Below are 14,058 nucleotides of genomic sequence, written 5' to 3' on the forward strand. Positions count from 1 at the left end.
CTGCCCTACGTGAGGCCCCTCCTTGCTGGGGATGTCTGGACAGCAGAAAGTCCCTTTCTCTCAGTCCTCTTGGTTGTATTACCCTTTCTGAGCTTTCAGAACACTGTTTCCTCACTCTCTTAAGACTCACATTGTTGGGAAAACTGGCCACAAGGTCAAGAGGGTGACCCAAGCAAGAGCAGCATGTTCCCGTCGTGCAGACTGGATAGAAACCAGTCTGTGGGACAGGAAGCCCAGCATCTGTTGCATGTGTCAGTGTGTCTAGTAGGTTATGCTTCTTTTCATCATCTACCTTTGTTTACCAAACGTATTACATCACTGAAGGATTGCTTAACTTGGTTTGCCTGTCAGTGCCATTCCTGAGAGGTTGTGGTCTTCTTCAGGCTTACTGTTTTCACTCCAGTGTGACCTTGGGTGCATTAGTAGAACCATGGTATGCAGGATGAAGGCGCTGACAGCATGAGGAAGTGAATATGGTATATTCAGCTAATGTCACTTCTCTGCTTAAAACTCCCCAGTGGTTTCCCACTGTACTTGAAATAAAACCTAAATGCTTCGTCCTGGCCCATCAGGGCATCTCTCGTTGAGCCACCGTCTACCTCACTAGCCTCTTAGCTTCCAATTCTCTCCTTTCCAATCTTCTATTCCTTAGATGCACCCAGCTTGCTCCTACCTTCAAACCTTTGCTCTGGTTGTTCTCCTGCCCGGGATGCTCTCCCCCATGTCATCATGTGACATCCTTTTTGTATACACAGGTCTCAGTCTACTTCCTCAGAGAGACCTTTCCGAACTAAATCTGAGGTAGGTCCCAGGCATTCTCATCACCTCACCCTGTTTTTTTATTAATTTATTATTATTATTATTAGTTAATATTTATTTATTTGCCTGCATCGGGTCTTAGTTGCAGCACATGGGATCTTTGTTGCGGCATGCGGGATCTTTTGTTGTGGCACGCGGGCTCTTCGTTGCAGCATATGGGCTTCTCTCTAGTTGTGGCACGTGGGCTCAGTAGTTGCGGCACACTGGCTCTCTAGCTGTGGGGCATGGGCTTAGTTGCCCCGCGGCACGTGGGATCTTAGTTCCCCGACCAGGGATCGAAACTGCGTCCCCTGCATTGAAAGGCAGATGCTTAACCACTGGACCACCAGGGAAGTCCCCTCACCCTGTTTTATTTTCTTCAAAGTCCTTTTTACTATGGTAAGTAATCTTATCATTTATTTGTTTCCTTATTGTCTTTCTCTCCCCACGAGAATGTAAGCTCCACAAGAGAAGGGACCTTGTCAATCTTGTTTACTTGTATGTCTCCAGCGCCTAGAAAAAAAAAAGTACCTGCCACATAGTAGGAGCCTAACAAGTATGTGTTGAGTGGCTAATTGAGTGAATGTAGGTGGTTATTAGGAGCACGTTTGGGAGGAGGATGTTGAGGATTACGATAGTGACTCACAGCCAAGCCACACGGCTATTTAGCCCGAAGGAGAGAAGATCCAGGGGGCTACGTGCTAACTGTGTAAACATTCAAAGCTGGTGCTATCCCCAAAGTAGAGCCTGCCCTGCTGGAAGAGATCTGCCACTTCACTCATTTCTCGAAGCCAGATTGCTACCCTCTGAGGAGATGGGCTTGTTCTGGGCAACCCCATGGGGTAGAACTGGGCCACCAAGTGGGAACTCTGGGAAGATGTATTTTGGCTCTACAGGGGGAGATTTTTTTTTACGTTGTCATTGCTGTCTGAGGGTGGAGCGGACTACACTAGCGAGTAGTGGTTTCTCAGGCACGTCAGGTGTGCGAGTGTAAGTTGGACACACTCTGGGAAGACCCGGTGTGGGGAGGGATGGGGGTCTAAGTCTACACGGTTAGACCAGGCAGGGTTTACAAGCCCTTTCAACCCAGAGTAGCAGCAAGTCTACCCTATGTTTTTATTTTCTTATTCATTCAGTAAATGTCATATACCAGCTGTGCGCTCAGGCTTTCCCCCGCCCCTCGTGCTTCCCCCTTACAGAACGGGGAGGGGGGGGCGGTGGGGGGGGAGAGATACCTACCTCAGGGCCCCCTTGCAGTGAGCGGTGGGGGGTTGGGGTCGGGGGAGGGCTGCAGGGAGGGTGTCAGACGCCGTAGGAAGACACCGAAGTCGGGAGGGGGGAGCCTGGTCTAGGTCATCGGGAAAGGCCTGCCAGAGGGAGTGGGCTTTACACAGTGGTCTGCAGAACTGGTGGGGGTCGTCAGGAAGAGAAATGGGAAAAAAACTCTGAGGGAGATGAGTGTGGAGCCTGATGGCTTTGAGCAGCTTAAGAAGTTCTGTTACAGTTTCTGGCACTTAAGGGCTTAGGGCCAGGAAAGTTGAACGTGCTCAGGGCAGACCCACGTGGTAAAGAATTTTGTCACTATTACTTCTTTGAGAAGCAGTGGTAGAGCACAGTGTGCAGAGGGAGGAGTGGAAGAAACAAGCCGAAGGGACTGGAACGGTGGCAGAAGCCAGGCCAGTGAGGCCTCGGAAGCCGGGTCTGGGCTGCACGCCCGGGACAGTGAGGGCCCGGCAGGGTTTAAACAGTGAAGTGACAGGGGGACTTGTATTTTGGAGAGAGCACTATCCTCATTGTGGAAAATGGGTTTGAGAAATGGCAGGGAGAGCCACACAGAGGTTGTTAGATCGTCCTCGGAAGAAACAATGGTGGCCCTGGCTAAAGTGGTGGTGTGGGAAGAAGAGAGACGAGCAGATTTCAGAGGTGTTTGGGAGGCGGAGTTCAGAGCGGTCGATCAACACAGGCTGAGACAGACCTGGGGTCTTTCAGTTTTGGGCAGTTACGGTGCCTTTTTTGGTTTAGTGGAGATGATCCCATTTCCTGGGACAGAGAACACAGGAAGAGAAATGGTTTTGCTGGAGGTGGGGACTTTTGGAGGCGTGAGTGTGAGGTGCCTAGGGGACAGCTAAGTGGCAGTTCCCAGTAGACCCTTGTGTATGTCAGTCTGGAGCTCAGAGAGGTCTGGGCTGACGGCACAGACTGTGGAGCCTAAAGCACGGAGTTGATGCTTGAACTCCTGGGAGTGGATGAGACAGCCCAGGGAGAAGGAGTAGAATTGGAAGGGGAGGCAGCCGGGCATGCCAACATGTAAGGGACAAGGAGAGGAAGAGGAGCCTGAGAAGGGGCAGGCACCCAGAGTGGCGCCTGGAGCCAAAGGAGGGAGAAATCACCAGGCCTCAGATGCCCTCTAAAGGTCAGGCAGGACAAGACAAGCCTAAAAGGGTTTGGACATTAGGGACCTGAACAGAAGCAATTATTTTTTGCTTTTGCTAAATGAGGTATATTTAGCAAGGTTGTTCCCCTATATTCTGGATTAAAAGGGGTGCCCTACTGGGTCAAGAAGAGCCTCTGTCACCACAGTCCAATCTCAGCAGTGGGTAAAGGTGAACTCAAGTGACCGAAGTCTGGAAGGCCCTGGTCTCACTCCTGGTAAGGGAAGCGTAATACTTTCCCACCTGTAATAGCCTTGACCCTTTCAGGTACTTAGGACAGTCACTCTGCCACCAGGTAGAGATGACTGTAAACTAGAAATGTAGAAAGGAATTGTTAGGTCTTAAGCACTTACAATTAAATAGAACTAGAGTTGATGGTTTAGTGGTTGTTCTGTAATCAGTCCCTGTTACGAGTGGCTAAAGAGATTGGCAGTGGGAACCAGGATGGGCTGCGAACAGGGCTGGGAGAAGTCTCTGACAGGACTTCTGAATCCATAGCCGAGAATGTGGCTTCTATTGAATCATAAGAGATAGGCAGGGATTTCTAGCTGTAACCCACTGAGATGAAAAATTGGGTTGTATCATCTTGTCCTGGAGTTACCGTGACAGTGGTTGGGGGGCAGAGGGTGGTAATAAAAGGAACAAAGGCTCTGAATCTGACCTGGTTTTGAATCCAGGGTTTATTGCATACTAGCCAGGTAACCTTGGACAAGTGACATGGAACCTCTCTGAGCCTCAGATGGTTCATTTGTGAAACACGGTTTATATGGCTATTGTCAAAGGTACGTTAATGTGTGTGGAGCCCCTGGCACAAAAGAGATATTAAATAAATGGTCACTACTGCCATCCTTATCATTTTTATCATCATTATTGTCAACATTACGTTCATGTAGTCGTTATAGATGACAAAACACTTTCACATGTTCTCACTGAAGTAAAAACAGACTTCAGCTCAATTCGCTCCCACAGAATGAGGTTTTGCAACCTTCCTCTGTCATAGCACTGGTAATACCATATTATCACCACATTGATGTATCTGCCAACCCCATTAGACTGTGAGCGCCTTAAACAGAGGGATCCTCTTATGGATGCCCAGTGCTAGAGTAATCTAGTGGTTCCATTTCCATGCATCGTGGATCCACGTAAGGAAGCACTTTCTCACGACCAGAGCCCTTCAGAAGTAGAGCAAGTGGCTTCAAGATGTGAGCTCCACCCCCCTTCCCGGGGGTATGTCAAGGGCCACCTGGCAGGGACATAGTTGAAATGTGGCTGAGCTGATTGGGAGGCTGGCTTAGAAGAGATGGTTCTTAAGCCCCTATTTACGTCCTATTAGTGCTTTAATTGGATGAAGCAGTTCTGGTGTCCACTCAAGTTCATTCACAGGAGCATTTGCAGACTTCCCTGGTGGCGCAGTGGTTAAGAATCCACCTGCCAGTGCAGGGGACACGGGATCAATCCCTGGTCTGGGAAGATCCCACATGCCGCGGAGCAACTAAGCCCGTGCACCACAACTACTGAGCCCATGCGCTGCAACTGCTGAAGCTTGTGCGCTCTAGGACCCGCGTGCCGCAACTACTGAGCCTGCATGCTGCAACTAAAGCCCTTGCACCTAGAGCCTGTGCTCCGCAATAAGAGAAGCCCCCGCAATGAGAAGTCTGCGCACTGCAATGAAGAGTAGCCCCCTCTCACCACAACTAGACAAAGCCTGCGCGCAGCAATGAAGGCCCAATGCGGCCAAAAAAATTAATTAATTAAAAAAAAAAAAAGAGGAACATTTGCATGTGTTTAAGTCTGTGGGCCCTGTGCACAGTGAGCCAGACGTGGCTGGCCTTGAGGACTCTTCCTTCCTGTGCTTCCCCAGCTCTTCAGAACTCACAGGACTCACCTTAACCCCAGTAGATGAATATTTTTTAATGTAAAAAAAATTTCAAAGTATAATTTTATATGGAAGACAGTGCGTTTTTAAACATCAAATTGGTCCTGGATGTTTTGGCAGCATTTACTACATAACCTTTTGGATTTATATTTTCTCTTTCATAGAATAAAAACTTCAGTGCCACTACCTCTGGAGTTCTGCAAGTTCACATTATGTAAATATATGTAATAAAATATTTACTTAGGGTTTCCATAAAAAAGGTCCAAAGGAGAGAATAAGAGAGCTTCTCTTTGCTGGTTTTAGAGGCTCTTCTGGGAATTCTGAAATTTAAGCCTCTCAAATATGTTTGGATTGGCCCCCTTCATGTTTTATCTCCTGTAATGAACTCTTTGTCAGTTTGTCAATTTTGACTAAGGACAGAAAGTTCATGTGTAGTAACAACACACAGACTGAGTTTAAAATTATGGTTTTTATCATGATGTAATAATCCTTCTCTTTTCCTTTAGTCAATATTTACCTGTTGAGCTAGTATATTATAATTCTGACTTCAAAAGAAGACACTTTATTTTACCTTCTCTAAGTGTTGGTTTTAGATACTTGTAATATCGAAATTGGGAGTTGTTGAGCTGTGTGAGACGCTTGGCCACATTCTCTTAGGGTTGAGTTCCTCGATCATTGCGGGGCAGGTTTCACTGCTCCCAGTGACCCAGCAACACAGCTGCATGGCTCACATGATGAGGCAGCTGAACTTTGAGCCACGCTGGTTTTCCTCAGCTTTCCAGACAGCCCTCGCCTCTGTGGGAAATAAGTCTATTCTGTTATCCCATAGCAGCCAGTATTTCTTAGATGGACTTGGGTTTTCCCTAATGTATTAGCGTTACAGGACTGGGTGGAAAAACCCAATGCTGCCCTGTAGGAATGTGAGAGAGATGAGAATGGGGAATCTTAAATTCTTTTCCATCCCTGAATCTCTTATTTTAACCACCCCAAGTTTAAACATTTTTCCACTTTAAAAACAGGGAAAAATCCTCCCCCAGTGAAGAAGGAATAGGAGGACAATAAATGGCTACAAAATTTGAGGCTAAAATGTGAGATACCTTAAGACTGATTATCCAGGTAACCAGAGGAAAGAGTGGTGACGTGTCAGTAACTCTTCTGAGTCAACTTGGGAATCAGTCAGGATTCTTTTAGTGAGAATTCAAGTTCAGCTGGATCCTGGAGTTCAAATGAGGTCATCATGATTCTCCCTTTATTTCTTAGACCTATTATTTTCTATATTGGCATGATTATGTGGCAAAAATGTTTCCTTGGCAGCTCCAGACTTATTGTCTAGGGTCCTGGGAGAGAGACCCTCTTTTCTGAAGCCCGTATCAATCCCTGAAAACAGGCTCAGAATAAATCTGTTGATACTTGAGTCACATGCCTGTGCCTAGACCAATCACTATGAACAGGAATGGAGTATAGCGGAATTCCATCAAGCACATATTTAAATTATAAGCAAATTCACCTTTGTGCTTGTATCATCAGTGTGCTTCTGTCTGCCCATGATGCTTCCTCTCTCCAAACTATATGCCATTTCACATGTGTACTCTTTTCCATATTCTGTCCATTATGTGCATTTTTGTGTGCATATGTTTGTGTGTATATAATCACATATACTACATCTGATAGATGACTTATGGGATGTTCAAGAGGAAATCTTAAATGTATAACCTGACCAGCCCCCAAGCCCACTTTAGGTATGATTCCACCAGCCTGAGTCATCTGACCAAGTCTCTGGTAGAACTCATAGAGAAGACAGGGCCTGTTGAAAGCACAACCCCACCAGGAAGGGAAAGGGCAATTCTAAAATGGAAAAAAAGTAGGTCTTTTACCACAGTAGGCAAACAAATTGTTGATTCGTTCACTCAACAAACATTGAGTGCCTGTGGTGTGTCAGGCATTCTTCTAGGCACTGGACCTACAACAGTGGACTTGACACAAAAATCCCTGCCTTACTGGAGCCTGCACTGTAGGGGCAGACAGTAAACACATGAGCCAGTAAAGATGTGCTGTGATATCTGATAGTGATGAAAGCTCTGAAGAGAAGACCACGAGAAGCATCTTCAGTTATGGATTAGGTGCTTTAACAGTATAGTTAGGGGAAACACAGGGCAGAGAATCTCTTCTTGTCCTGGGATTCTCTTTCAGTTGACCCTTATAAGGTAAGAAGGATTTTGATGGGCAGATCCTGTTGTGATTATTATCCCAAGTGTAAGGAAAAGCATGAGCTAAGCAAGCACCTGAATGGGATGAGGTAAGATACGTTCTGGGAATGGAAAGCAATTTCCCGTGACTGCTGCATAGAGAGCATGTGGCGGATAAGCCGTAAGGCTGGCGAGGTGGACTGAGGCGGGCCCGTGCACGGACATGAGTGACAGGCTAAGGGGCGACATCACCACACCCACGGTTACGAGAGGGGTATTAGCAGTAGTGTGGAGGGCTAGGTGGGAGGGGATGGAATCAAGGTAGGAAGGCCAGCAGTGGGGCTGAGGAAAGGCTGTGGCCGGGATAGACGGGAAGGGCAGTGCTTTCAGGGGCAGGGTCTGCAGGATTTAGGCATTAATTCCTTCTAGTGAGCTGTAAGGATTTGTGGTCATCCAAAATGAGTCTTCTTTTACAAGTCTACTGATGTTTACTCAAAGACAAGAAGCCTTTAGAAATGGTAAACACTTGTAAAAATTGTTAATGTGATAAATGATTAATGGGATAAAAGTGGTTAATGGTTAATGGGATAAAAATCTCATCATCTGTTGGCGTACAATGAGGAAAGTAAATATAGCGCGCACCGCAGCGGGTAGGTGGAGCACGGGGCCAGCCTGAAAATGGCAGCCTGTACTCCAAGCCCTGTGGCCTCTGGGAGGGACATGCCTTCTTGGGATGGATTCCCAGGAGGGATTGCCCTTGCCTTCCATTCCGGGCTGATCAACCTTCTTGTGCATCTACAGGCAACTTTGAAGTGGGAGTTCACATCGCTGACGTCAGTTACTTTGTTCCTGAGGGATCCAGTCTGGATAAAGTGGCTGCTGAGAGAGCTACAAGTGTCTACTTGGTTCAGAAGGTAAAGATCAGTTTCCAGTTTCTTGGATTGGAAGACGTGCTTCTATTTAATCATCTTCCTTTGTTTGTTTGTTTCTCCTTAAAAACATTCATGAGGGACAGCAATCTTGTCTGAACATCTTTTCTCACATCTAATGAGATCTTTAAAAAATGGTTTTCCCTGGGAAGGTGTTTGCCCTCGGTTATTGTATGTTTTCCTGTTAGGCCCTTGTATGTTCAAGAGGAGCCAAACTGAGGCGTTCTCAAGGCAGGACACAGGAACTCATCTCAGGCCTTCAGACTGGCCCTGCCATATAAGTAACTCAGACAAGTGGTCAGCTTCAGAAAGAAACGAGGAACTTTCAAACTGTTGTTCCAAAGTGGGGCTTCAGCAAGCTCCGCCCACACCGTTCACAGTTCTTATAAAGTCTTATTGCCATACAGTCACACCCATTCATTTATGTAATGTCTGAGGTGACGTCACACTACTGTAGGAGAATGGAATGAAAATTTACTAGTGGCCTTTTAAGAAAAAGTTTCGAACTCTGGTGTGAAGAGTGGGGGCTGATCTGCTCTTGACCTGCCCTTTACAAGATAACCTGGTACATCCCAGAGATGCAGAAGCAAAGGGAGCCAAGTCTGGGCTTTTCCTCTTAGTCCTGATGTTGCCTCTCTTGGTAAGTCACCGAGTCTCTCTAGACCTCCTTTGACAAGTATTTAATGATGAGCACCAGTCATCTGCCAGGCACTGCCCTAGGCCTGGTGGTGAATGAAAGACCATACCTGAGTTATTCCCCCACTAGAGCTCATGAATTCTTCTCCAGGCTTCTTCCTCCTCCATTTGACAGTCTGTTCATCTGCTTATTTGGCTCATCTTACATCACTGACTGTATCATGACTTTCACCTCCTAACTTCCTTGAATCTGGTGATCCAGTTTTGGATTGCTACATACACTGGCTTGAACCTTCCCTCCTCCCATGCCCTTGGACATGACTTCTGATGTTTGCACTTTGACTGCACTTAGGTGAGAGGTATATCCCCTCCATCTACCCACATATCCCGTGGCCTTCTGGCAGCTGGGAGCCCTTTACCTGGCCCCCGTCTCTCAGGGGCGAGAAAGCAGCCCAGGTGCCAAACCGGCTCCATTCTGGGAACTTCCAAATGTCATCACCTAGAGAAAAGAGACAGCTACCCAGTCTCCTTCCACTGCCTGCTCTGACTGGCAGCTCCCACTGCCAGCACGCCTGTGTGCCCACACAGCTGGCAGAGGAAAAGCCAGTCTCTGAGCACTGCCCTCACTCACAGCATGTCCTGGGAGGCCACTGTGCTTTGGGGTCCTGCCTCTCTAACTCCTGGGAAAATTCAGCCTGCTGCCTGCTCCAGATGGAAGTATCTAGTGGGGTGCCAGGCTGTAGGTTTGAGAACGCCAGCAGCATAGGGATCCTGGAAAGGCGGTTCTCTGAGCCCCTGACCTTTATGAACCTGCAGATCTTGGCACAGCATTGAGACACATCTGCAGGACAGCATTCCCCTGCTCTTAGTTATTGCTGACCTCTCTTCACTACCACCCCTTCAAAACAAGGGCTTGGGAAACTCATGCTCCCGAACACGTGAACCCCCGCTTCCTGCTGTTTTCCGGTATGCACTGGCCCTTTTGTGGACGTGCTGTCTAGACCCTGGCAAGCAGGCCACCAGGGGGTCTGTGTGCTGCTCACTCTGGAAATGCCCCACCCCTAGAGTCCCAGGAACCTGACCCCATGTTTTTATCATGACTGGGCCATGGCCGTAGGGAAAGAATAGTGTCATCTTGGCAGTGCTAAGGGTGGTAGCAGATCTTTTTAAGAGGCAGTGTTCTCCTGGGTTCTGTTTTTCTTCCTAGCTAGAGATCTGAAAACTGTCACTGACTTCTTCACATCGGTTCTCCTGGATGACCCTGTGGCACCACTGCCATACCTACCACCTCCCCATCACATCATTTCCTGGAATATACCATCTGCCAGGGGTCTATTCAGACACAAAGACAGAGGAACCATATTCCAAACGCATGATCGGCCTGGGGCCCAAGGCTTGTAAGTTCACCCAGCTATTACAGTACAGTTTCGTTCCAAGTCTGAAGCCAAGGCTCTCTACAAATAGAGGCATCAACTTGTGTCAAGGGTTCCTTAGCCTCTCCCTCTTGCCTGTGGAGCCCACTTCTGCCAGAACTACCACAGCTTCAACACGGCCATCATCTAAGGTTTTCACCCATTCCATAAACCCAAGACCTTCTGTTGCTGTGCTCTGAGGCACAGGATTAGGACTCCTGGCACCTCAGCCATACCTGGCAGCATGTGTGACATGTGGAAGATGGACTTCCATACGTAACTCTGCCAGGTCCAACAGACCATGTCATTTGGCCTTTGAGTGGTCCAGCCGTCTGCTAGCAATAAAAGCACAGAATCTCTACTGAGCAGAAGGGTTGCTGCACAATGGAATCACCATTCATTTCCCCAACCCTGCCTTGTACAGATCCATTACTCCCCCACTTACGTACATGGTCCTGGACCACTTACACCAGCAATCTTCATGCCAGCCTCAGGAGGGGTATGTTCTACAATCCCTGGACTCCAGTTCCAGCAAAGTGCCTATGTGGTGCCCACGAAGGTGTTGGCAGTTCTAGAACAGAAGTCTTCCGGGACAGTCCAAAAGTTCCTAGGATTTCTAGCATTTACCAAGTTCCTGTCACATTTCCAATCTGTCCACCGCAATAACTAACCTCTCAGAAGGGAAGAGACAAAAATTAACTCAAAATGAATCACAGACCTCAATGTGAAATGTAAAACTATAAAACTCCTAGAAGATAACATTGGAGAAATTTTAGATGCCCTTGGTTTGGTAATGACCTTTTATTTATTTATTTATTTATTTTATGTTTACTTATTTTTGGCTGCGTTGGGTCTTCATCGCAGCGTGCAGGCCTTCTCTAGTTGTGGCGAGCGGGGGCTACTCTTCATTGTGGTGTGCGGCCTTCTCATTGCAGTGGCTTCTCTTGTTGCGGAGCACGGGCTCTAGGTGTGAGGGCTTCAGTAGTTGCAGCACACGGGCTCAGTAGTTGCAGCGCACGGGCTCTAGGGTGGGTGAGCTTCAGTAGTTGTGGTGCGTGGGCTCAGTAGTTGTGGCGCATGGGCTTAGTTGCTCCACGGCATGTGGGATCTTCCCAGACCAGGGATCGAACCCATGTCCCCTGCATTGGCAGGCAATTCTTAACCACTGCGCCACCAGGGAAGTCCAGTAATGACCTTTTAGATACAACACCAAAGGCACAATCTATGAAAGAAAGAATTGATAAGCTGGACTTAATTAAAATTAAAAATTTATGCTCTGCAAAAGACACTGTCAAGAGAATGAAAAGATAAGCCATAGACTTGGAGGAAATTTGCAAAAGACACATCTGATAAAGGACTATTAGCCAAAATATACAGAGAACTCTTAAAATTCAACAATAAGAAAATGAACAACCCATTTAAGAATAGGCAAAAGACCTTAATAGATACTTCACCAAAGAAGGTATACAGATGGCAAATAAACATATGCAAAGGTGCTCCACATCATATGTCATTAGAGGAATGTAAACTAAAATAGTAATGATGCTACTACACTCCTATTAGACTGGCCAAAGTCCAGAACACTGACAACACCAAATGCTGGCAAAGACGTGGAGCAACAGGAACACATTCATTGCTTATGACAATGCAAAATGGTACAGCCAGTTTGGAAGAAAGTTTGGCAGTTTCTTATAAAACTAAACATATTTTTACCATATGATCTAGTAATTGCACTCTTTGTTTTTACCCAAAGGAGTTCAAAATGTATGTCCATGCAAAAATCTGCACATGGGTGATTATAGCAGCTTTATTCTTATTTTCTAAAATTTGGAAGCAACCTCCAAAATGTCCATCAGTAGGTGAATGGATAAACTGTGGTACATCCAAACAATGGACTATTATTTGGCACTAAAAAGAAACCAACTATCAAACCATGAAAAGACATGGTTCCTCCATAGGAACCTTAAATATAAATTACTAAGTGAAAGAAGCCAGTCTTCAAAGGCTACATACTGTAAGATCCCAACTATATGACTTTCTAGAAAAGTGAAAATTATGAAGGCAGTGAAAAGATCAGCAACTGCCAGGGACTAGCAGAGAGGGTAAGTAGAGTAAGTAGAGCACAGAGGATTTTTAGGAAGTGAAACTACTCTGTATGATGCTGTAATGGTAGATACTTCTCACTATACACTTGTCCAAATTCATAGAAGGTAAACACCAAGATGACCCCTAATGTAAACTATGGACTTCGGGTGATAATGATATGTCAGTGCAGATTCATCAGTTATAACAAATGGACCACTCTGATAGGAATGTTGATAATGGGACTGTGCATGGGGGTGGGGGGGGGATATGGGAAATCTCTGTAACTTCTGCTCAATTTTGCTGTAAACCTAAAACTGCTCTAAAAAAGTAAAGTCTTTTTTTTTTTTTTTTTTTTTAATTTTAAAGGCGGGAGAACGGGACTCTTCTAGGCCTTGACTGCAGCCATGTCCTTTAGGGGCTGGAGATCCTGTGGCCTGTGGCCCAAATTTGGCTCCGCCATCTTGGTCAGCCAGCAGTTGACAGCGATGTCTTCAACCCCATGGTGGAGGTTGTCCTGTCTGGAAGCCTCTACTCCCTCTCCAGGGAGTGCTGGCTCTGGTGTGCATTGTCCCAAACGGGAGCCAGAGCTATCATCTGTTCAATCCAGTGGAGGCCCTCCCTAGGGAAACCTAGCACCTCCTCTCCCCTGCCCCATAACAGTACTTTCTGGATCACTGCAACCTAGAACATGTAATCAAAACCCGAGAGCTCCACCTGCTCCACGAGAATTGGACATCTGCTTTCTTCAGGGGTTCAGCTTTGCCTGCCATTTATACTGGGTGCTCAGAAGCACCGTTCATTTTCGGCCATTCCAGAAATGAGAATACAGGAGGAGAGGGAGATGGAGTTGATTATTAACCTGTGAAATTCTGGGTCAGAAGCTGCATGATCATCCAAACCCAGTTATAATTAACAGGGTGTTACCAGTGATAGGTGACCTCTGTGCACAGTGATACCTAAAAGATCCAGAACTTTCAGTCATCTCTCAATAAGAATGGGAAGCTTTATCCTCATCTGAGCAGGGGATGTTCTACCCCAATGACTTAGCTTGTTTCAGAGCAACTATGCCCCTATCTGGCCTCTGTGACCTCTTCAAACCTAAATGCTGTGTTAAGAACTTCTGTTTGACCCCCATCCCTCACAATGTCTACGACACCTGTGCCCAAGCTGTGGGCGGATATACGTGGCTTAAGGGAATGCAGCACAAACGTGTTACCCACACATATCACTGAACGTCAGCACATGAGGCTTCCTCCCTAACCTCCCCTCCCATGGCCATGAAGCTGGAGCCATCACCATTCCATTGCTATCCATATGGACAGTGCTGGCCTTTAGTTTGTGTTTATATTTTTGCAGGGCCTGTTCAACATTTTTCAAGTTCATATCCACCTAACCTTCACTCACAACCAGACAAGACCTGTTAACCTGGGACTAGAAGAATTATTGTTACTGTTACACCCCTTTCTACTGATGGCATTCCTTGTCCACAGTTGTCTCCACTCATTTGTTTAATATCCTCATTCATAGTAACTGTAACCTCAACTTCTGAGCTTCCCCAGCATGGGGTAGCCAGCGAGTACCTAAGGAACCATGAGTTACTTAGGAGGATCTTGCATTTCTGATAGGCCAAGAATGGGAATAAGGAATATGTCAGTCAAGCCTGGGTCTCATAAGACATTCATATGGAAGATGCTGTTTGACTGT

General features: G+C 46.6%; 1 protein-coding gene across 7 annotated transcripts in view; it reads left to right on the forward strand.

Annotated features, from left to right (window-relative positions):
• The window catches only part of DIS3L2 (DIS3 like 3'-5' exoribonuclease 2), a 371,579-nt gene that overhangs the window by 250,176 nt on the left and 107,345 nt on the right, over window positions 1-14,058 (forward strand). For all 7 annotated transcript variants that reach the window (XM_059928940.1, XM_059928939.1, XM_059928944.1 and 4 more), the window contains one exon: window positions 8,094-8,206. In XM_059928940.1, coding sequence (XP_059784923.1) covers window positions 8,094-8,206 — 113 coding nt within the window. The remainder of the gene's footprint in view (window positions 1-8,093; window positions 8,207-14,058) is intronic.

This window comes from Balaenoptera ricei, chromosome 7, assembly GCF_028023285.1.
Source record: "Balaenoptera ricei isolate mBalRic1 chromosome 7, mBalRic1.hap2, whole genome shotgun sequence".
In the NCBI taxonomy this organism is placed as follows: domain Eukaryota; kingdom Metazoa; phylum Chordata; class Mammalia; order Artiodactyla; family Balaenopteridae; genus Balaenoptera; species Balaenoptera ricei.